At 34.9% G+C, this 23824-nt stretch overlaps 1 protein-coding gene across 1 annotated transcript in view; it reads left to right on the plus strand.

Annotated features, from left to right (window-relative positions):
- The window catches only part of LOC129272532 (attractin-like protein 1), a 60090-nt gene that overhangs the window by 32953 nt on the left and 3313 nt on the right, over nt 1–23824 (plus strand). The window contains exons 14-20 of the mRNA XM_064107897.1: nt 3423–3582; nt 4135–4190; nt 4908–5072; nt 5871–6025; nt 12746–12880; nt 16631–16765; nt 22789–22890. Of these exons, the coding sequence (XP_063963967.1) occupies nt 3423–3582; nt 4135–4190; nt 4908–5072; nt 5871–6025; nt 12746–12880; nt 16631–16765; nt 22789–22890 (908 nt within the window). The remainder of the gene's footprint in view (nt 1–3422; nt 3583–4134; nt 4191–4907; nt 5073–5870; nt 6026–12745; nt 12881–16630; nt 16766–22788; nt 22891–23824) is intronic.

A 23824-nucleotide genomic window follows, 5' to 3' on the forward strand; every position in this document is an offset into this window, starting at 1 on the left:
TGCTTGAATTCATGTAACCTTGCTTTGTATGGCTGTTTGGATTTTTTTTTCATATTTTTTATGGCAGTTCTGTGTTATTCACATTTTTTTTCTACAGGTATAAATCTGGCTTAAAAAAAGAAATATGAAACTTATGTCATTGCTATAAGACATTTGAGTAATACTTGTCCAGTTTGCTTTATACTATAAATATAGTCACCAGCCTTCTTAAACAAATGCTTGACTAAACCTGGCTGACCCATCAAGTTTTTCTAGTACATAGTAATGATTTCACAGGGGCTCGGGGCAATTTCATTCTGGAAATGCTCGAAAGAGAACTGGAAAATGAAAAAGAGAGCCCCCCAAATTTCACTGCAATGTTAAAGCTTATCTAATGTTGCAGATTTAGGCAGTAGGTTGTGAAATGTAGCTGTCGAAAAAAAAAAAAAATATGTTTTTGCCTGCTCGTACATGTATATTATAAATATAACCTGTCCTAGATCCTGCAGCTAATAATTTACACACTTTGTGGCTCCGTAAAACAGTGCTAGAGAAGACCAGCTGCCTCCTCACCAAAAAGTAAAGGTCAAACCTCGTCCTAGGAATGTTTATCAAAATCTTTCACGAGTTTTATCAATTATGTTGATGTTATTTGCGCCACTCATACTGTTGTGTTAAACTGTATAAACTTGTCAGTTACGTCCATGCTTAGAAGTGATTGGTCTTTGATCTTCAAGCTTACTGTAATCCTCCCAATGTATGCCGCATCTATGGCCTTGACATTAACTGCTTTACTATAGTCATGACTGGCATAGTGATAGAACCACCAATGCACACTTTTTATAAATAAGTCTGTCATTTATATGATGGAAATGTCCGTTTTACCTTTGACAAGATTACAGTAGGAATCTTTATCATAACCAGTATGAACTTTTAACTATAACTTCACGTAATGAGTGTACATTTGTCTAAATCAGACTGCAATTTTACCAAGTGTTTAGTACTTTTGATCGATCGTATAACTGATCATAGAGGTACAATAAATTTTTATCTGAATGCTGGCAAGTATACATGATATACAGTATGATCAGAAAGAGAAGAATATAATGAATAATTCAATTGCATTCCCAATGCAGTGTTATGCGCCATTCCTGAATAAATCATTACAATGTATAAATTTGCTATGGAATAATTATAAAAATCAATATTTGAAAAATCAAATTTATATTATTTTTAAATTTTGCAATTATAACTGATTTTGACCTATGTTGGAAAGCAGGCAGAAAATATTTGCCAATTTAGTGAGGGAAAATTGATAAAATCAGACCTGATGATACTGTGTAGTAATAAGGGTGCTGTATAAAAATTACTGCTATTAAAGGTCTACGTGCAAGTGTGATTCTCAGCAGAACAGACGTACATGTATGTGTGATGGCATTTAATTTTAGTACCTTGATGACCACAAGATCTATTTCAAGATTTCAGTATTAGAAAGAATCGGGAGGGGACCCACAATAGAGCCTTGGGGAACTTCTCAGCTTTGTCCAACCAAATTTTTAATGATCATGTGCAAAATAGAATCCAGGCTTAGAATTCGCATTCCAACTGTTTCTGAATTATTATATGTATGCTTATATAATGTAATCTAATATTGTATTTATATCCTAAGTATACAGTAATTTTGTAATGTAATGCGATGTGAAATATTGCTATATCTTGTATAATATTAATTTCATAGTTATCCCTTATGTTTATTAAGTATCTGTATATTTCAATTTCTTGACTTGAGGATGTCAAGTATAATGTTTTGTAAAAGTCTTCTTAATAAGAAGTCAAGTCTTGTAGATATAGTGAATGATTTTTGGCAATGGATTGTGAGAAAGAAAAATAAATGCTCAATGAATGCCCATTCAGCCTTGCAGAAAATTCATCTTTTGAATTTATTTTAAAAAAATTATTGCAGATTTTCACAATTTACTTTTTTTAATAATAATAGGTGGAATGATTTGCTTATAGTCTAATTTTACTTTGTAAAGCTTTTTATACCTGATTTTCTTTTCTTTCTTTTCCGTTGCAAAATTAGTTTGGTATGTATTTTGCATGAATATGGTGTGAAAGCCCTAGATTGATATGCCAAGTGATTTATTTTGTTTTATTTGAGTTGATTTTACAATATTTTCTGGCTTGAACACCAACTTTGACAATGCATGAAGTTAAAACTTTACTTTGAGATTGTTTATTTTTAAACATACATGTATATAAAGTTGAATGACCTCAACGTTTACCCCAATAAGTGATGGCACTTTTTTTTACATGAGAATTGATACAGGTACCCCCCAAAAAAAAAAATGAAGTGAAAGTTGTTGTACTTGACCCTATTCTGACTGAACAATTTCAAATGGTTATTTTGAGAAAATTTTTGAAGGAGCATCTTGACTCCATTCAAGTCTAAGATTGAATCAATGCAAACTTTGATTGTAGTATCCAATCAAATTCCAATGTTGATAGAAGATTAGGTTAGCTAATATATCTTTGGATTGCAGATATAATACTGCATGCCAAGAAATGAGAAATAGCCATAAATTTCTAGAAAGATCTAGAAATATTGCATTAAATGATATTGATCAGATATTTAACAAAATGGATTAATTTATTTAATTGATAAACTCATTTGCAGAATCATGTGCCACTTTTATGCTGAAATATCAAGTGTAATTTATAGTAGGGTGTATATCTCTTTATGGGGCGGGTGGTGGGGGGGGGGGGACTCGGAGGGTTGCATTTCTGCATTAATGCTCGCCTGTACAAAATCTTCTTACACTTTTTCAGTGAAACTCATTCTGTGAATTCTGAAGTAATAACTTAATTATGAACAAGAATCGTGCGTTCATATCAGCTTGCATACCACTTATTCAAATCCCTGAAGGTAATCATATGCAGATAATTTCTCCTCCAATTTGGATGCAAAAATATTTTGACATATCATAGTGGGACTTAAAAAAAACCCTCATATATTCATGAATTTATGCCAGCTTACATCAAATATTCCCATGCCCTTTTTCAGTATACTTCATTTGGCTTTCTCAGACTTCACAAGACAAAACTCAGCATTGTTTTAGGTTCGGAGACAATAAGACACCCCCCCAAAAAAAAATGTGCCAACTATCACATAATGGAGATTATTGTCTAAGGCTGCCCTGATGTTTTCATGTTATCATGTTTTAACCTAACCTGATTGGACTGAGCCCGCATACATATGCCGGCTTGAATCTATGGGAAACATGTGTTATACATGTAGCAAAATCATTCAGTCTCAAAGGGTTAATGACACTGTATCATTTTGAGTGTGAATTAGGACAATGTGATACATTGATATTAACTTCCTGACAAAAAGTCTTTCAGTAGCTCTATAAGCTATCATTCTGTTTCTGATTTTCTCCCAGGTGAGAAGTGTGACACATGTCAGCTTGGTTTCTATGGTCGGCCTCAGAACGGCGGTGAGTGTAACCTTTGCTCCTGTAATGGTCACTCGGATATATGCCACCAGACCACTGGTCAGTGCTACTGTGATGCCAAGGGAGTGACCGGTAACAACTGCGACAGGTGAGCTTAAAATTAGTAATGATGATGGTGGTGGTGGTGGTGGTGTGATGATGATGATGATGATAATGATGAAGATGATGATGGTGATGATAATGGTGAGGATGATGATGATGATGATAATGGTGAGAATGATGATGATGATAATGGTGAGGATGATGAAGATGATGATGATGGTGATGATGATGATGATAATGATGACAGTGATGAAGATGATGATGAGGAGGAGCAGGAGGAGGAAAGAGAGGAGAATATTGATGTTGATAAGGATGAGGGGGAGGAGAAAGAAGAGGATGTTGATGTTGATGAGGAGGAGGAGATGGAGGGGGGTGAAGAGGATGATGATGATGAATGATGATAATATTATCATTACTGGATATTCATATACTGCACGTGTCTCCAAAACATAGTGCTGAGGGGGCGCCAATATCGTGAAGAGAATGACTTCAGTGAAAGATTGTTTATTGCCATTTGTTTGTCAGTGATAATATGCTGTAGTTATAGACACATGTTTAATAGTGATGTTGATCTCTTGTATTCTCTGTATATTTCCAGGTGTGAAACGAATGCTAAGTACTATGGGAATCCTGTCAATGGCGGATACTGCTATTGTAAGTAGGCATTCAAAGCTATAACCATTCAAGCTATGCAGGCAGCCACCAGCTAGTCTGCAGGCACAGACCCTGATTAATCTTGACAACTGGGCCTGATGACGAGTCTAGCGCCCATACAATTTTTTGTTTCAATGCCGTTACACCGTTCAATCAAGGAATTGTTAGGAAGGAGATGTAACACTTGCAATTTTATGCAAAATATATTGATGGGTTGTATAGCTGCCCATGGGATTTCATTTGTAACATTCCACTTGACTTTGAGCTTCCATGCTTCAGGTTGTTCTGCTGAGGTGATTTTTGGAAGATATTGAGCAAGAGCTTCAAGAAATAAGGAGAAAACAATGTTTGACGTAAGGTTTACTCAAACATGAAATGTGCACACTGTAATCTCGGTGAAACTTTCAAGGAGTCCGCAAAAATGTCGCCGAAGAAACTCTTGTATATTGTCTTCTAGTCAATTTTACAAACTCATACATGTATTTTAACAGTATATAGAAGAAGAATTACTCAGATAAGCTAATTTTTGCCTTTTGAAATCTAAATTACTGTACTATGTTTACTATTTGCAGAGAATCTTCTCTTGCGACTTTTTGTTAGTTTTCGGAATGGATGGTCACATATAGTTGTTTACTTCGTATATGCCACCACAATGGCATGAAATGGTGAACAAAAGAATTAAATAAATGAAATGTCAATTCCCTTTTATTTTGACAGACAAGCTTTTGATGAACTGGCAGTATACGTTCAATCTTTCTGATGAGGAGGATAAAAACTACACCCGTATTGCTATGATGACTGCCCCCAGCAGCCCCAACAGAGATATCGAGTTTATATTACGTGTCGACAGACCAGTCTACCTCAATATAACATACACTGCAAGTAAGTCATCCTTCAAACACGTCTCGGTGGGGAAAGTAATTTCATTGAATGTGTGAGCAAAATTTACACTCCCCAGGGAGTGGAGAATGAATGTTTCTTCTGGCTGTTACAGGTCCATAGGCGTTCGTGGCAATAGATCATCGCTCACGGGTCAGCTTGCGTGTAGACATGAAACAATGCTTGCTTCGGATTGTTGGCATCAAAATATAGCGTTGCACAAATACACCCAGGGAGTGGAGAATGTGTTTTCTTCAGGCTTGTTACAGGTTCATACCATACATTGCAATATATCACAGTTCAAAGCCCCTAGTGCTCTTTTAAAATTATTGTGATCTTTCTGATTACAACTTTAGATATTCGTGTTTTTTATAATGCTGAAAACTGGGAGCTTCAGAACACAATTGATTATCTTCATCTGACTGGGGCCCGTAACACAAAACTTAGCAATGATCGTAGAACATTTTTCTACGATTGATTTTATTGACTACACTATACAATCAATCGTAAAAATCAAGCCGTACGATCAATTGCTAGCCTTTGTGTTACGGAACCCAGGGACCTGTTACACAAAGAATAGCGACTGATTGTACCATTGTATGCTTGATTGCACATATTGGTCTATGAAATCAACCATAAAAATCATTCCTAGATCAAGCACTGGGTTTTGTTACAGGCCCCAGATAGTGATACGTATGTTTGATTAATACCATGCACAAGTAAGAATGTAAGTGTGACTTAAAATCAATCATATTTTCTTGTGAAACAGTTTAACTGACCATTATTTTCATTTGTTTGTAGGAGATGTTGAAGGCGAGCAGACAGTGGTTGATGGTACCTATGTTGAATCTACCTACAGGCGCAAGCTCTCTCGTTACGAATATGACTTCAGTATAGAAGGCAACACAACTTTCTACTTCTACCTCTCCAATTTCACAACACCAATGTCATTTGAGGTCAGGGGCATTCATTTTATTCAATCAAATCAAAGCCACTCAGGGAGTTCAAATTGTGATTCAAATGAATAATGATATCGACCAAAATTGCATTTCTTACAAATTTTGCCTGATACCGTAGCCTTGAGTGAACTGATATTTCCTACCTTGTGCAATGTTGGGTGAATACCGGCGAGACGAGGCAGTCTATCTGAAAAGTGATGAATTGTCAACAATATTCAGAAGTTATTTCAATTTGAATTTTTTACATTTGGATCAAAAGCTTAACTCTTTTGAATGATTTTGTCACTACTTTATACTATCCATTTGATTACAGTTGAAACTGTTGATGTTTGGGAAATATATTTCAATTAAAAAGCAGTTTATCTTTATACATGTATTTTATGAAAACCAGAATCATAATTGAGTTTTACTTGCTGACATGATTAACATTCTGAAATATCACAGATATAATTCAAATCATATTACAAATAAAAGAAAGGAATTGGTTTTTAAAAATACTCCATTCTATTCACGTTCAAATGTTACAAACTTCCAGAGTAAATTTCCTGCTGTAAGTACTAGTAAATCATTTTGAGATACTTCTCCCCTACCCCCCCCCCCCCCAAAAAAAAAAAAGAGAGAGAAAGAGGGGGAAGAAATTACCAATTTGATATCTGATATCATATAACTTTTTTTTTTTTTTTTTTTTACAGTTGAATGAAATTCTGAAATTTAATTTTCATATTGATGGAACAAGTATTAAATGCAGTAGATATCATGGCACAGTCATCTTTTCAATGAGTCACACATTATGACATGTAATTTATTTTCTCTAATTGACACATCAAACATTGGTTAATTTAAGTTCGGAACTAACTTTTTTATGTTAAAATTGGGCCAATTTTTTTTGTCAGTACATCTACAAATTTAAAATGGGCCTGTTCCTGAAATGAATTTCATTTCCTTTGGAGCTGCCGCTAATGTTATTTGGAACGAATTTTTACAACTCATATTAGGTGTTGTGTTTGGGGAAGGAAATCTAAAGTGTGCTTCCAAGATCAACACCAGCCAGCACCAAACTTAAAATCAACAATTGATGGTTTCAAGCTGGTTGTTGAGCTATCAATGATATGATCTGGATCATTTTTGTAAACTCACATTAGATGTTGGAGCAAGGGAATGTAAACTCAAAAGTGCTTTCAACATTAACACCAACACCAAACTTTTAATCACCCAATAAGGAATCTGAAATTCAGGTCTTGTGATATATCAAAAGCCAGGCAGCACCAACATTTCAAGTTTGTTGACATTTTTTATTTTTATAAATTCAAACTTGAACTTTTCTTTCATGGCAAAAACTGAAGAGTGTAATTCATTGTCAATGGAAGATCACCAAATATCACTGAATATGGAAAAAAACATACAAAATACATGAAAGCAATATGAGTTTATTCAAATTCATGACAGAAATATTGAAGTATGAGCAACAATACATTCTTTTTTATATAGCTGTCCCCAAAATTAATTTGAACCATAATCATACAATATTTTTTTTAATTAATTTGTGACATTGAATTATGAGCATAATATATGTCAATTATATCTGTCTACTATAAGCCTATCATTGTAATACATAACAGTGTCCAGTGTTGATATTTTGCTACAAATATACAGTATATCATTATTGCATTTCCCTCTTTTTGGTTTAAGTTACCCTCATAATTTTGGAATGACCCCTCCTTCGTCATCTATTCGGCCTCATATTTTAGTTCCGGTTGCTAAATCCTCAATGTAACTTTGAGCAGAAGGGCAACTTCTTGCATGTTCTCATTTGAGCTTCTTGCTCTTGTGTTTCTTTCAGTTTAAGGGGGATCCAACTTTACTGCAAAAAGGAAAGCAGGGGAAAAAGAGGAAAATTATACATCTTATATATTAAAATGGAATTAGAAGGGGAAAAAACACCTTTGATTTTATAAAATTGTAATATATATCTGTATATCTATATTATTAAAGATAAGTGTCATTGCTACATAACACTTGCCAGCGATGTCAATTCTTATGGGTTCTCTGCTTTAATAATGTGAATGAAATTTTAGCTCTTTAGTTGGATTGCTCTTAATATAAATGTGCCAAATTATTGAGAAACATGCTGCAGAAAATTTTGTGAAGGTAAACGTTTTCAGTTGAATAACCATTGCTCTTTTCTACTTATCAGATGTAACCTCAGTTTCCACACTCCTTTTGATATATTTCTGATTTCATATTCTTAATGTGCGTTTTAGTTCACCTGGGAATAAATGCATGAACGATGTACATATATATATATAAGTACATTTATTCCCTTAGCAGGCGGAGCTTGGCTTGGAGCAGATTGCAGTAAACATCTTATTGTGAATATCAAATGATGCTGATTATCATGGAAGGAATTCGAATTATTTAAAACAAGAAGAAAATTGGTGTATATTCTTGAATCTTTGAGGAAATCAACCAGAGGAATGTTTTATTTTAACCCTTTCTTCTGGTGAAGATTTTAGTTCTGCATTTGATATGAGCTTTGCTGAAGGAGAAAGGCTGTTCATCACTGTCAACGGAAAGAAAATCAAACAATTTCCTAGTTTGCATTATAATCTTCATTTGCTCACATTGTTTATTATTGATGACTTATTCGTTTTCCGTGCTTGTTTACATTGGATAATTTATCATTCTTTAAATCATATCTGTAAAACACTTTTGTTCCAAGTATAAAGTTAGATTGTGATTTATCATAATTTGGAAGCATTTTATCATCCCCTTCATTAACACTTAATCAGTGAGAATGATATGTTAGAGGCATTAGGATTTCACGATATTGAAATACTGAGACCATGAAACTTTATCGAATAGAGGAAACACTAGGTCCATTGTTTATTCACCTTCGCTCCCTATCTCTTTCTCTCTCTCTCTCTCTCTTTCTATACATTCTTCCTCTCTACCCCCTCTCCCACTTCTTTTTGCTGATCTGAGGCCCATCTTACAAAGAGTTGCGATTGATCCAATCGATCGCAACTATGGAAAGCCAGCAACGTCAACATCTAAAAAGCATGTTTGTTCAAAATATTTTCTAGAAATGACGTATATTCATATGTTCACTATTTTCTTGACAATTCAGTATGCTTCTATTTGTTTTCAAAGGATATTGAGCAAATTTCCGAAAGAAAAAATTATGACGTTGATGGATTTCCATAGAGTTGCGATTGATTGGATCAATCGTAACTCTTTGTAAGACAGGTCCTGATAGTCCATGAGATCTTGCGTTGCACTTGTTCTCCACTCCAAAGTACAGTTTCACTTGTAGCTGCAATTAGAAAAGAATGATATCAAGATTTCAATATATATTCTTTCATTTTCTTAACATTATTTTAAAGATGAAATCCAGAAATTGTGACATTCGTAAAATGGATTGTAACCAATTGTAATAAAATGAACGCCAAGTGTATGGATGCATAGGCCAATAATTATATCACGCGCCAAATGATTCTGGCTGGAAATTAGAAATTGGTCAGTACTTAGCACAATACACAAGGCATGCATTCATTTGATGAGTCTTCTTGCGAGCCGTAATAGTGCTCGTGCCCCCATGTGATTATCTATGTAAGTGATTCTCAAATTTTCTTACTTGGTTTTCAGTAAGGCTTTCAGCTAGTTTTCCTTGATCCACAATCTATTGCTCAAACCATGCTAAAACTGTCTACGATGACATTCACAACAATTGATTATAAAGACTATCTCGCCAAAGAACTACCCACCGCAACTGCCTGAGTTTGGCTTTTACCGTATCTTTCATGTCCTCTTGTTAGCTGTGCTTGGAGACGACTAACTGTGTACATGTAAGTCCTTCTTGGAACGATGACGGACATCCTACGATAGATGATGGGTCACACATCTTCGTAATCCTCTTTGCTATAGCCCTGGTGGTTATGGCCATTGTTGTCCTCTTCGCCTGTGGTATGTTCCTTGGCAGGATTGCTATTAACTTGTATACAAGAGTACGGACACGCCGGGTAAGTCGCCATCAAGGACAAAGGTTCTCTCCAGCTGGATCTGCTCTTGTAGTGTATTGCTTTCACTGACAAAGTCATTCTTCTAGATTCACCATGCTTCTGATTTGCTCAGTATTCCTATATTTATATTCTCTCTGTACTACTTTTTATCTTACTTATATACAATGCGAATATAAAAAATCATCTGAATGAATTCTGACCTGGTATCTGTTGCTTTTTAGATGGCAATATGATCTTTATCTCTTGCCATGTTGATGTGCAGTAGCCAAAGTATTCTTTAAAAAAATTCCCTTCTGAAACTGGTCCATTGTGAGCGTTAACAGCCACCACATAATCCTTCAGCGTTTATTGCCTAACAAGGTACAGCAGTTCAGATTTGGGCTGTCATATCTCTCTTTGATAATAGTAGTCCATATTAGCTACATGTGTACTACAAGCATCCAGTGAGCTTTGCTTAATTATTTTCCTTCTCCATTTGAATATGCCAAACACCTTGTATCGAGATCAAGGCATGAGGTACCATTTTCTGAGTCTTTGGTATGACATTGAAATAACAACTTTGAGTCTCGATATAACGATAATGATGATTGAATGCAGTAAAAATAGATATGTAGTTTGACGTAACAAGCAAAGCGATCACAATAAATATATAATGCAAAATGTTTTTCTCCAAAATGTGACGTTTCCTTCAGGCCCAACCCCCCACTGTAAAGTAAATCCCACATTACATGATTACCTTTCATAAAAAAGGATCAACTTTCATGATATACAGGCTACAAGAGAGATATAGATATTTCAAATGTGAATGTCATGAGATGCTCAGTAGGTCTTAATACTGATACCCCTATTTCTCTCTCTTTTGCTCTTGCTCTCATCTCTCCTTGGTGACTAACACAGCCCTTATACTAACCGCCTCTGATTTTAGAAATATCTCTCAAGTGTTTGACTTTGATTATCAAACTTATAGCGCTCTAATGCATTCATCGGATCATGGGCACTACATCAAACCATTGCTTTGGGGGATGAAAATGGTCATGAAAGCACTGATCTTTTTGTGCTTTATATCTTGGTGTTGTATAAAACCTTTCATTGAGTAAAGATTACTGCTACATATTGTCATGCATGGTATTACTGATTTGTGTATTTACACATTAATAAAAGTGAAAAACATTAGATTATTTCGCATTTGATAGACCTATGCTACATTTACCACAAGAAAATTTCCAAATGATAAATTGATTAATTTTATGAAAAAAAAAGGAAGAAAGCAATCGTTTATTTGACCCAAAAATGGTCAAAATAGTTTATATGGACATAATCAGAAGCTTATTTTGTCCAAGATAATCCAAAGCAATTTTAATTTTAAGAAAAAAATGAGGTTTTAGAGTTACGGAGAGAAATTGCAAAAGTAGTTGATAAGTGTCCACTTTTCTTGTCACTTTTTTTCAACACGATGAAAGATACACACAATTGGTTAAAAAGGAAAACACTTGTGTTGGTCTGAAAGAGAAGGATACTTAAAAACAGAAAGAAGTGGAAGGAGGGAGTGCCATCATGGCGCAAGGTCCAGTAAACCTTCGTATAAAGAGGAGACATACTTACTAAATCAAATGATGGAAAAAATGTTACAGCGTAATCTTCCAGATCGATGATGTACATGTAAACAGAAAAATAGCAGTAGGTCATACATGTACACAGCATTAGGGTACAACAATAGTTTTGAAGCTGACAAGCAAGAGATTGATGCTATTCATGTGAGTGTTTCTGTGTTATCAAACTGAAATTGAAAACTCTGTGCATAGCAGGTAAACATTGCAAGTGGCCACGGGGCAAATTCACCCTCCAAATGCCCGGAGCTCTGGAAATTCCCCTTTACTCATATATATCTGATTTTCATTCATCCATTAGGTTATCTCTTTGTTTTTTGTTTTTTTAGCATTTCCTGAATAAAAACTTCAATCCTGATAGTTCATATTGTTTATTCATTTTCATAGAGAAAATACGTGTTTTTTTTTTTAGAGGGGGGGGGGGCATCTTGAAAATGAATGTAAATTTTGGTAATTCATTATTGCTCTCAGGATCCTTAGATTTTCTTCTTTTTGTTTCAATTATTGTTATGTAACCATGATTTACCTGAACATATTTGCATTGTCAATTATTTTGCTAACCATGAAGGTGAATTTCTTGTGTGAAATGCCATGAAAGACTGAATTGCCATGGCAACTGAACTCTGCATACCCCTCCCTCTAGATCCCCCTTCAGTTTAGTGGTGACTTCCAGGATGTTCTTGAAGCTCTGATTATCTTTGTTTCTTGTATGGTGCTCTTACTCGGTCTCATGACGTTCACCTGGCGCATCTACCAACATCTCGAGTTCCGACGTATCCGACAGGTAGTGTAACTCTCACTCACGCCGGTGCATGTCCGGACCTTTAGCATGACGTCACTCTCCTCAGAGATCCGGATGGAATGCTTTCCTGCACAATATTGCATTGACGATCATATCAACCTGACTATACTAACTCTGTAGAGTTTATCACTCAACTTGATTATACAGCACAGTCTAATCAACTGCATGGTGTGAATATACAAAAGTTTTGCCCCCATAACCTATTGACATGAACGAATAGAATTATGATTTGTATTTTTTTGCCTTTTCCATCATTTCCCTCCCATGCGTATCGCTATAAACCTGTCAGGTTTTATATGTGGATGTACAGCCGGAGCTTCTTCATTACATAGCAGCGGCACTGGGTGCCTTCATTGTAACGTTGCTCCTATTTTTTGTGGGTGTTCGTTTACAGACTTGTTTGATAACACGTCGTGAACGCCAGGTAAGACGTCGGGAAACGACCTCATCCAAGATGTGGATCTTTCTTTATTTCAAGGTTTTCAATTTGACCAGTCTCACATTTTGCCTCTCAAAACTAATCATAGTGTTCTATGCACATTCTCATATAATCCAATGCACCCAAACATCCGTCAATCTGGTGTGGTTGTTGGTGTTTTTTTTTCTTCATTTTCCTGTATCCACTAACTTGGTTGATGTCTATTTTCTATTGCAGATAATGTAATGTATTGTACTATTATCATCAGCAGCACTTGCCCTTCTGTGTAATTCACTTTCTATTCATAGCAGTGGCAAGGCACTTATGTGGATTTAGCTTGAAAAGCAGCCTTAGTTTTTCTTTTCCCAAAACGCATTTCAAATTTTAACAAGGACAAGATCGTATGATCTTTCCTTTCTACGAAAGGTTGTGCTTGAGGTATCTTTTTTTTCTAAAGGAGATCCTTTTTTCCTCATGAAAAAACTCAGTTGCAAAATCATTTCCTATCTTAGGGTTTCTTACCTGATAGCTAGAAAATACAAGAAAACAATCTTCACGGTTTAAAGAGATAGTACATGTAAACCTTCAATGTTTCATTAGAATTAATTTTGCAAAGGCATAGCAGGTTATGACTTAAAACAAGCTTTTATGTAGTTGTGCGGGTAATTTTCAAACACATTTTCCTTCATTTATATGTGTATATCTACAGGTTTGTTTATTGGTTTATACAGAAAAGGTTGCAGCTCTTAAAATTCATGCCGCCAGCTTCCCTATTTTCCCACTATTCTTCAGAACACGAAATGATATTAGAGGCATAGATTTAAAATATGTTATTTTTTAAAGTTAATTTCCACTTCTAAATCTTCTACACTAAACTTTTAATTCTGTTTGCTCGTAGGTTTAGTAAATGAAGGGTCAATTTGCATATAATTTTTAATTGCAAACAGGCATTTATCCATCATTTCCCTTGCTCTTTAGGTATATGTCTTTTAACCAGCATTAAAGGTGTATCTTCTCTATAGATTGAAAAATCTTTTCTTTTTTTTTGCCTTTTTGCTGTTGGGTTTCATTAACTGGTATACATGTAGTTGATCTGTAGATTGAAAACAAACTCTATTTTTTAAATCCATTTTCCTCCCATCTTTTTGAGCTTTTGCTCGGGGGTTAGTCTCAAGAACAGATATATCTGATCCATAGATTGCAAACAAGCTAAAAAAATTCATCCATTTTCCTCCCAGCTTTTTGAACTTTTTGCTGTGGGGTTGGTTTCACCAACAGGTATATTTGATCTACAGATTGCAAACAATCTTTATTATTTTTTTCATCCATTTTCCTCCCGTCTTTTTTTTACCTTCTTGCTGTGGGGTTGGTTTCACCAACAGGTATATTTGATCCATCCTTTACTGATGTTCACCTTGCTTCAGTTCCTAATCGTCTTCTTCAGCTGTTTTCTCTTCTTCCTGCTCTTCTTTGTCCTGGGCTGGAAGTTTAAACAGCGCTGCGATGCTTTCAGACACAGACAGGTACGTTCCTGCCACTGTCGTCGTCGCCAGGGTGTTGGTGGCAGTCGGAATCGTACAGTCACCCTGGTTATACATATACATCTCTCAAAGGGAGATTTAGAAGACAGTTTGTGACTGGCCTCCGCTGGCTTCTTTCAACTTATGATTTTTCATCTGCATGAGGCACGCCACCTGTTGTCCATTGTGCATGCCAAAAGTGCCTGGACCTTTACCCATAATCCTCCCTTGCCTTTTTAGATAGTGGCCTATTAAACTCAACATATGATTTTGTTTTATTTTTCTCAATTATAATGTTAGTCAACTATTTTCTCTGGTTTTAATTTCCATCCTTTTTTCGTATGGATGCTTGGATTTGAAAGTGCATTATTCATTGAGTGTATTTTGTTGCATGCTCTGTGAATTTTGTTTGTGTTGCTTAATAATAAAATAGTAATTTTGTTGTTAACCTTTGGTATTTTTAATACCCTATCCCATCCTAACTTATCCTGACTATTACTGAATTTGAATGGTTTCAGTGGAGTTTAGTTTATATTTGTTTGTTTGAAATCAATTTCAATGTGTTGTGGAAATGGTGTTATTTTCTGTGTACCTGTGTTGCTTGTGAGTGTATGTGAACATTACATTGCACAGATATAATACTTCTTGAGTAATCCTTTAAAAAAAATACAAATCTCACTCACTTAAACAGATAAATGTACAAAAGACAGAAGCCCATATTATCATGAAACTACAAGACACATTTATTTCCCCAATCAATCAATTAATCAATCAATCAATTAATCAATCAATCAATCAATCAATCAATCAATCATTCAATCAATTGATCGATCAATCAATCAATCAAATCAATCCTCTTTGAATAGGATTAAAACTCATTTGTTATGTATCCTACATGTAGATCAAAATTATGTATATATTGGTAGGCTGTTACAACACCATATCTCGTACTTTCAAAGTTTTGAAAGCTCAAAATTAGATTTAGATTCTAAATGGTGACCCTCTGCCGAGAATAATCTTACGGTAGTTCTTCTGGTGAAGACTTTTTACCTGATTGCTAAGAAATTGTAGAAGCTCATAAGCAAGCAACCAGAAGACTGAAGATTTGAAGTCCTCTAAGAAGGACCTGGTGGGTGTTTCATTAAGCTGTTCGTAAGTTAAGAGAGACTTTAAGAATGACTGGAGATACTTTCATGTGGCAAATGGTATATTCATTGGCAATGGTTTAGCGCGGAAGAAAGGTTCACCAGTCGTTCTTAAAGTCGCTCTTAACTTACGAACAGCTTTATGAAACGGCCCCCTGGTAATGTGGATAAATGATTTACCAAAGGGCACTACATGTAGCTCACCAAGTGGGAATCAACTAGGGGGCCGTTTCATAAAGCTGTTCGTAAGTTAAGAGCGACTTTAAGAACGACTGGTGATCCTTTCTTACGCGCTAAACCATGTCCAATGAATATATCATTTCCCACAAGAAAGGATCACCAGTCGTTCTTAAAGTCGCTCTTAACTTACGAACAGCTTTATGAAACACCCACCTGGGTCACTAAAATCTGATCCCCCCGCTCTACTGCCTCAGCCATCATGCCTCCTAGAAGTTCTCTTCAGGGAGAAGGAGATTGTTTCGGACAATATCATGTTGCCTTCATTGCCATAATTCTGAAACAGAGCTTTTTCTAAGCTTTTACAAGTTTTTAACGGCCCACCAAACACACACACACTGTATAGGCACTGGTGGTACATAGTGTGCAGGCAAAGGCCCTGATTGAAACTTTGATCAACAAGTGGGTTTTCACAAAGACTAGCACGTATATAACACTTGCCGTTTCAATTTCTTGAACCAGGGGGCTTTCAGTACATAAGGCATTGTAGGCTGCATATTCAGACCCCTTGAGTAAAGGGTTAGCACAGCAGACTAGGAGGCACATTCTCTTTTTTACAGATCCTAAACACTTTGGCATGGAAAGTGATTAAGTGGGACATTTTTAAGGTCAATACAAAATAAGTGTAATAGGTACCAAAGGTGTCTATTAATTGGTCCATTTTTCATTTCTGCCTTAATTGCCACTCTTTGTAGGTGTGTAGAACCAAACGTCATGACTATTCCACATATATACACACCTTGTGAATGTGGACAAACAACAGTTGGTATTAACGTGTCCACGACCAATGTAGTAGTACTGATCCCTGAACGTATCTTGTTGCCTTGTCCCCCCTTTATTTTTGGCCCTCCTAGGTAGCCCAGTATCACCCCCTGCTAGACTGGGTGACTGTGCTGGTGGCATTCTTTGTCTGTTTCCTATCTCTCCTCCTCATATTTCTGGCGGGCCTCAAGGTAAAGGATCGCTATGACCGCCATCGTCGTGTTAGGGTGAGTCTCTTCTTGTCCAAAAACCCGCTATACCTTGTGGCATTTAAAGCAGACGTTGCTTACAGTATTCAAAGTTAAACGCAAGTAAGGGTGGTCCATAGGTACACTCATCCCATCTGATATCTATACATGTATAATTTCACTATGGGTGCGTTTATCAACTTTTCCTGTTCGAAGCACAATCGTTATCCACTATTTAAGTGCATATCCAAAGACCTTTACAAAAACATGTATGGTTTGCAAAGGGTGATGTTAATCAATGAATTGCTCACGCAGAAAACTGGCCTTGGCACTGCGTAGCTGCATTGCGCATTTTCTCTGAAACCACAAACGCGTGGAGTGAAGTAAAAAAAACAACAACATGCTTTGTAATAGTCTTGTGTTTATCTCTTATGCAGATACATGTTTCTGGCTCAAATACGTTACAGATCGCACAAAATTGTGCGATTAAAAGAGTCTCTTTGACCACTGGACTCGAAGCAGCTTTGCGTTTATCATCTGCAAAAATTACCCAGAAACATGTTTTAAAACTTTGATTCTACCCCTGAAAAGAGATGATAAATGCACCCTCTAATTCATAGTCATGTTGTTTATCAATATACATCCATTGAATTAATATAGTTAATCTCATCTTCATTTATTTTCTGTCGTATTTTCAATTGTTAGGATTATTTATAAACATAATTCAATTACTGTAGGCTTTTACTTTAATAACTCATTCTTATTTTGATTGATAAAAGTCCTTATTGAAATGTAGACCAAATTGTCACCTAACCCGGTTGTATATGGAACCAAAAGAGAAAATACAATGATTGCAGGCATATTGTAAGAAATGGAAGGAAAAGAAATGGAGTGACATTAGTTTTTTTAATCTATTATCTTAATGGAAGTTTTTCATATAATAAAGATAAAGAATGAAAAGTAAGATGGGTACATTAACCAAAGAAACCTCTCCATGCAAAGTCAATCTTACGGCATTTGGAAAATTTGAAAAATAAAACCTTTAAAAAAAATAGGCTTTAATTTTTTTTTTTATATATACATGTAGGGTTTCCGGTGGGAAACATTCCAGTAGATTTGACAGAGATAGCGGCTAATATTATTGATGATTAATCTCACTAATGCATTCTTTCTACATACCATTCAATTAGTGCACTTTAAAATAAAAGCTACTAACGTGTTTCATTATAATATGTTTTATTCCTACATGTATATGAATATTTGTCTCGCATTTAAAGGTCTCATTACATATTGTCCCCATATAAACTCTACCTCCATTATACAATATACCTCCAAGTTCTTGTTACCTAGTGCAAACATGGTCGATCATTATTTATCCATTTGATCCATATAACCACCAGAGTGTCAGTATAGCCCCTAATGTGAATTATATAAATCACCTCTATCACATTGTCCGAATGTATTTGGTAAATAAATTCCCTCCCATGAGAACTGAGTCCAAACTACACTTCAAAATTAATTATAAATATTTCAAATGATCCTTTGTCTTTGAACAAATATTTTACAATTATCCAAAATTAGAAGAATAGGGCCATAGAATGGGAACTTAAATCAATATTACATTTTATGATGGAAAAATCTTATTTTGAATACATTGGTTACACATAGCCAAATTAATTTGAATGATTGTCAGGGACTGATGTGGAGCAAACAAGAATGATTTATTGATTTATGATTGTAAAAAAGTGCATTTTCAATTTTCTGCGTAGAACTATTTCTGGATAGTGATAAAGTGAATGTTTGCAAATCTGTTGTATTGATAAGTGACAGTTTTCCTTTGTTTTATTTACACCCTTGATGTTGCAAAGCAAGACCAATATTCAAAGGCTCTAAATTACATGCAGCTATATAGTAAAAAAGAAGTCAAATTGATTGATGCTTCAGCACATTTTTATTTGTTTGCCCATTTCTTTAAATTAATATGTAGGCCTGCACATCTGTTTTTTGCTCTCTTGCTTTAAATAGAGTCCAATTATTATAAATCATGTGCATTACATTTGCTCTTTTTTAATGATTATTTGCGATATTAATGAGGTCATATTGCATTAAATACACACAAAGAGTGGCATAGATCTAAACTTGGCTGTTCAGTTTACAGATGATTTCTTGTGAGACAAAATAGTGCAAGATTTCAATTTTTATTAGAAATTGGTGATATATTTTACTGTTTGTATTCTGATATGAATAAAACTCAAATAGGCATACATGTATGTATACCAACATAGTTCTCTTTGTCACAACAGCTAGAAAGCTTCTAATTCCAATATTATCACTTTATTTTCAATTTCATTATTTACTCAGTTGAAGTCACCACATGAAATTAAAGATGTCATTAAAAAAATGTCATATAGGAAATTTATAACACCTGCAGATTTATTCATAAATTAGTATTTTCCAATATCATTCCCATATTCATTGCATTATACTGTACATATAACTTATATGAAATTGAAATGAGTGGCATCATCAACTATCAAATAACATGTACATTCTCAATGGGTATCTTTTTTTTTTTTTTTCTTCTTCTTTTTTTTCTGTAAATCACAATTTTAATAAATCAGTACAATCAAATTTGTATAAAAGGCAATTTCGATCAAAATTGATCAAAACATAAATGCAGTTATATTACATGTATATAATTTTATGACATTCATTGTACATTATTCATCATTCATCCAGATCAACATTGGAGTAGACACTACATTTACTTCAGAGGACATGGACATGATTAGTTTTTATATTATGTGTTTGATGTAATCAAGGGGGATTTCACCATTGTGGAGTCTTACAACTAGTATAAGCACTACTTCAATGCCAATGCACACATGATATTTCACAGCTAATATCATTGATTGATATGCAATAGCATGCATTAAATGAGCATGATTTGATCATTGCGACGATGCACTATATACCACACACATGGCTATACACAGATTTTTTTTTTTTTGGGGGGGGGGAGATGCATCAAAATTTTTTGAAGAAACTCTAAAGGGAGGGAACAAAACCCAAAGTGTCTGAGCTTGTTTGGGGGCAATTTCGCATTTTTAAAGTAAAATTGAAGAATTTGTTCAAAACTTTGGTAAACTGTGTGGAATTTTTCATTAAAAAGTAATAAGTTTTCAAAATTTATAGGAGGAAATGCTCTCCTGCCCCCTATACTGCGTATGGTCATGCACACACAGCTAGGAATATAAAAGTGTAAATTCTAGTCAGACTTAAATCATTTTGAATACCTCTTCCCCCCGGGCTCCAGGAGAGAGGGCGGGGGGGGGGGGGGGGGGTGCTGATAACTTACATGCAATGTTCCCCAGCCCTTCTCGGCCAATCAAGAGAATGTTGTCAGATCCAACAGCTTGTCGGATGACAAATGGTGACAAATAGCCTCTAGAATTGAATTGTTCTGACAAGCCATTTGCTGTTTGTAGCAAAAAAAACATTTTTCATATTTTTATCTTACCGGTATTTTATCATTTTTTATTTTACAGCAGATTGCTAATGTTTAATGCACCAAGTTCACCTACTAAGTTGTCATTTTCAGTTCTTGACCAAATGCTATTCTTGACATTCATCCTTTAATTCATGAATATAAAAGTAAACCTTACCTATGTTACCACATGACAAGTTTATACGAGATTGCTATTCTTACCCATTAAAGAATTTAAGTACAAAGATTTTTGTGCAATTGTCACTGTCATCAAACATTGAGATACATGTACATTCAAATTTCATTTCACTTCTACATGTACATGTGTGCCTATTATAAATTTTGTTTGTTTATGTGATGACAAGGTATGATGTGCGTGTGTGAGAGAATTTGTCCAAAATGAATGATTATGTGTTATATTGCTGTTGCAGTTGTGTGATCATGTTGTCTGTTATCCCTGTCCAATTAATAATGTTTGTTTCATGAGGATAAAGCTTGGAATGATTTAAGATAGATGCAGGCCCTTTTGACATGTTGTGGTGTGATCATTTGGGGAAACATGTATAAGGAGTAGGGCACCCCTGTCCCCCCATGCCCCTTCCATCATATAAATCTGGATCCCACTTACATGTACTCTTAAAGGTGGAGTTCACCCTGATGGTAAGTTGGTTAGATATAACCAGAAAAAATAGGGAATATTGGTGAAGGTTTGATGAAAATCCATCAAAGAATTAGGGAGCTGTGAATTTTCACATTTTTAATTTGTGATGTCATTTGTGAGCATTTCCCCTTTATATCATGCGATGTGAATTCTATTTTTCATTGGAACCTGAGTAATTATTGCATTGGATACAAAATGATGTGTCTGATGTATCCACTTCTCAAATAAAGTCTATTTTCATAAAAAATTACATATGTATATCACACGACAATCGGTGGAGCTGCTTTGTCTGTGACGTCACAAAATCAAAACTTTAAAAATTGACAACTGTTATTCTTTGGAGTTTCATCAGACCTTCACCAATATTTTCTCTATTTTTTACCTCTTATATTAAACCCGACTTATCACCAGGATGAACTTTCCCTTTAAGAACTAGTTAACTTGACAATTTAAGGTATATTGTCACACTTTCGTTTCGTAATGGTGTGGCATGTATAAAGCTGCTTAAGATTTCTTTGGGTGTACAATCATGGACCTATTACAAATGACCTTGGTTTCTTCACTGCCAGGAGGACAGTAAACCAGTGTTTTCTGAGAGCCATTTATTCATGTGATTTTTTTATTGTTACATGTTATTCAATTGTTTATTTCATTTTTATTTATTTTCATTGTTTAAATCATTTATTCATTTTTTTCCATTGTATTTCTATTTGATTTATTATTATTTTTTAATCATTATTGATTTCATTTATTTATTAATTTTTTGGTTGGGGGGGGGGGGTCGAGATGAGTTAAATTTTGGGTTATGCACATTATCAATCATTCAAGAATAGATTAACTGAGTTTGAAGAGGATACAAAAATAGGTAAATTTGCTTTTTAAGAAGAATCGGTCACTTTGATTGCTTGTATACTTCTCTTTTATTTTTATTTTGTTGCTCATGAATGTGAATTGTCCTAACATTCCTTTTGCTGATTTTGTTTCTTGTATCATGTTCCATTTCATGCTTGTATTTTGTTTCATTTCTTCATTATTTTATATGTTTTAGTAGTGTTTCATATTTTGCCTCTTTGCTTTGATACCTTTAATTTCCTTTGAATCAATTAATCTACATGTAGCTAATTCCCATACCTGCCTTTTGTTGCATGCCTTTATATCATCAGATTGTTACAGCACAAAATATTTCTCACTTTAGAATACTGCTTTAGATGCACTTCACTAACTGCCTAAACCATATATTGTTTTAACATTGGAGAGTGTTTCGATTGTCCTTTATTAGACTAACACATACATGTAGTGATGAAATAGAGCAATGCCCAAAGTGAACATATTGCTACATCGCAGAAATTTGTCAGTTAGTGCTTAAATGGCAAAGTCATCTTTTTTCTGAAAGTTGCATTTCATTTAGATCTATAAAAATCTGTAATATTTTTGTATTGATTAGTATATTGTTAAAATTTGATTTTCGCAAATATTTTAAAAAGATTTTGAGTCTTAAGTGACTTTAATATATTTGCTATCCTTGCATATGTCAGTTTATATATAATTTTAATTCAGAGAGTTATATATCAGTGAGTAAGCACTTTGACATAAAGATTTGGAATAGAATTAAGTTAAATTCAGTGAAAAATAGGAATGAAAAGTCGCAAGCCTAATATTATTACATCATGATTATGATTAATGCCATGCTTACTTTTAATTTAATCAAAGAATGTTTAGAAGATATTTTATGTATTTTATAGCTATTAAAATTGATATATTTGAGAAAAATGAAAGAAATCCATATTTCTGCATTCATTTATTTTCATGAATGGTAAGGATAATTAAAGATAGGATTATTGTAAGTATGACATGCGGTATTCTAATTGATGCATCTCTTTGATCTCTCCACACTTTGCCTCCCCTATTCCTTAGCAACGAGCGGTTGAGATGGCAGTAATGGCTAGTCGACCATTTGCAGCGGTCAATGTGGAGGTCAGCAAATCAGCACCACCAGATCTAGTTGCCGAATGCCAAGTAAGAAACAAGAAATGCTCTGCTTGACTGTCGCACCTTTTCGTTTTCTATTTTGTGGGAATCATTAACAACTTTGGGGTTGGGCACCAGGGATAGAAGTTGCACGGGGGCTCGGGATGTTCAATTTCTCCCCCAAAAAGCTCAAAAGAGCCCTGGAAATCCCCATTCGCAGCAATGTTAAAGTTTCCCAATAACGTAGTAGGAAGTAGTAAGGTGGTAGGTTGTCAACGCGTGGGCGCGTTGTGGTCTAGTGGTTCTGACTCTCGCCTTTCAAACAGAGGGTCGTGGGTTCGAATCCTAGCCAAGGCGTGTTTTCCTTCAGCAAGAAATTTATCCACACTGTGCTGCACTGGACCCAGGTGAGGTAAATGGGTACTGGCAGGGAGAAATTCCTCAAAAAGCTGTGCGCACCAGAATCGGTAGACTAGCTTAGCCGGGGTAATATAGGAGCGCCTTGAGCACCTAGCAAGGTGGATACGTGCGCTATACAAATCCCATATTATATACATGTATTATTATTTGTTAAAAGTAGTTGGCAAAAACAGAGAATTTGATTTTTTTGCCCATTGGGCACAATAAATCATGATGACCTAAAATAAAATTGTTCATCCAATACTGTATTGTTGCAGAAGTATAAAGGATAATGTTTTCTACCCATATTGCAACCTGTTTGGTTCATTGCTATTTACATTAAGTCCTGTTGAGAATTGACTTTAAAAAAAGATGATTGTATCCTCAAATTGGTAACATTGTGAGAAATTCACACCATACCATGTATTCATTTCACCTGTGTCAAATGTTACACATTGAAGATTGTGAATTAATGTCAAACTTGTCTATAAAGAGCACACAAGAAAGATTGTAAAAAAAATATATAAAAGCAAGTGGTCTTTATAGACAGCACTGGCATGATGAGCCAAACATTTTGTGGGTC

The sequence above is a fragment of the Lytechinus pictus genome, chromosome 12, assembly GCF_037042905.1.
Source record: "Lytechinus pictus isolate F3 Inbred chromosome 12, Lp3.0, whole genome shotgun sequence".
Classification (NCBI taxonomy): Eukaryota; Metazoa; Echinodermata; class Echinoidea; order Temnopleuroida; family Toxopneustidae; genus Lytechinus; species Lytechinus pictus.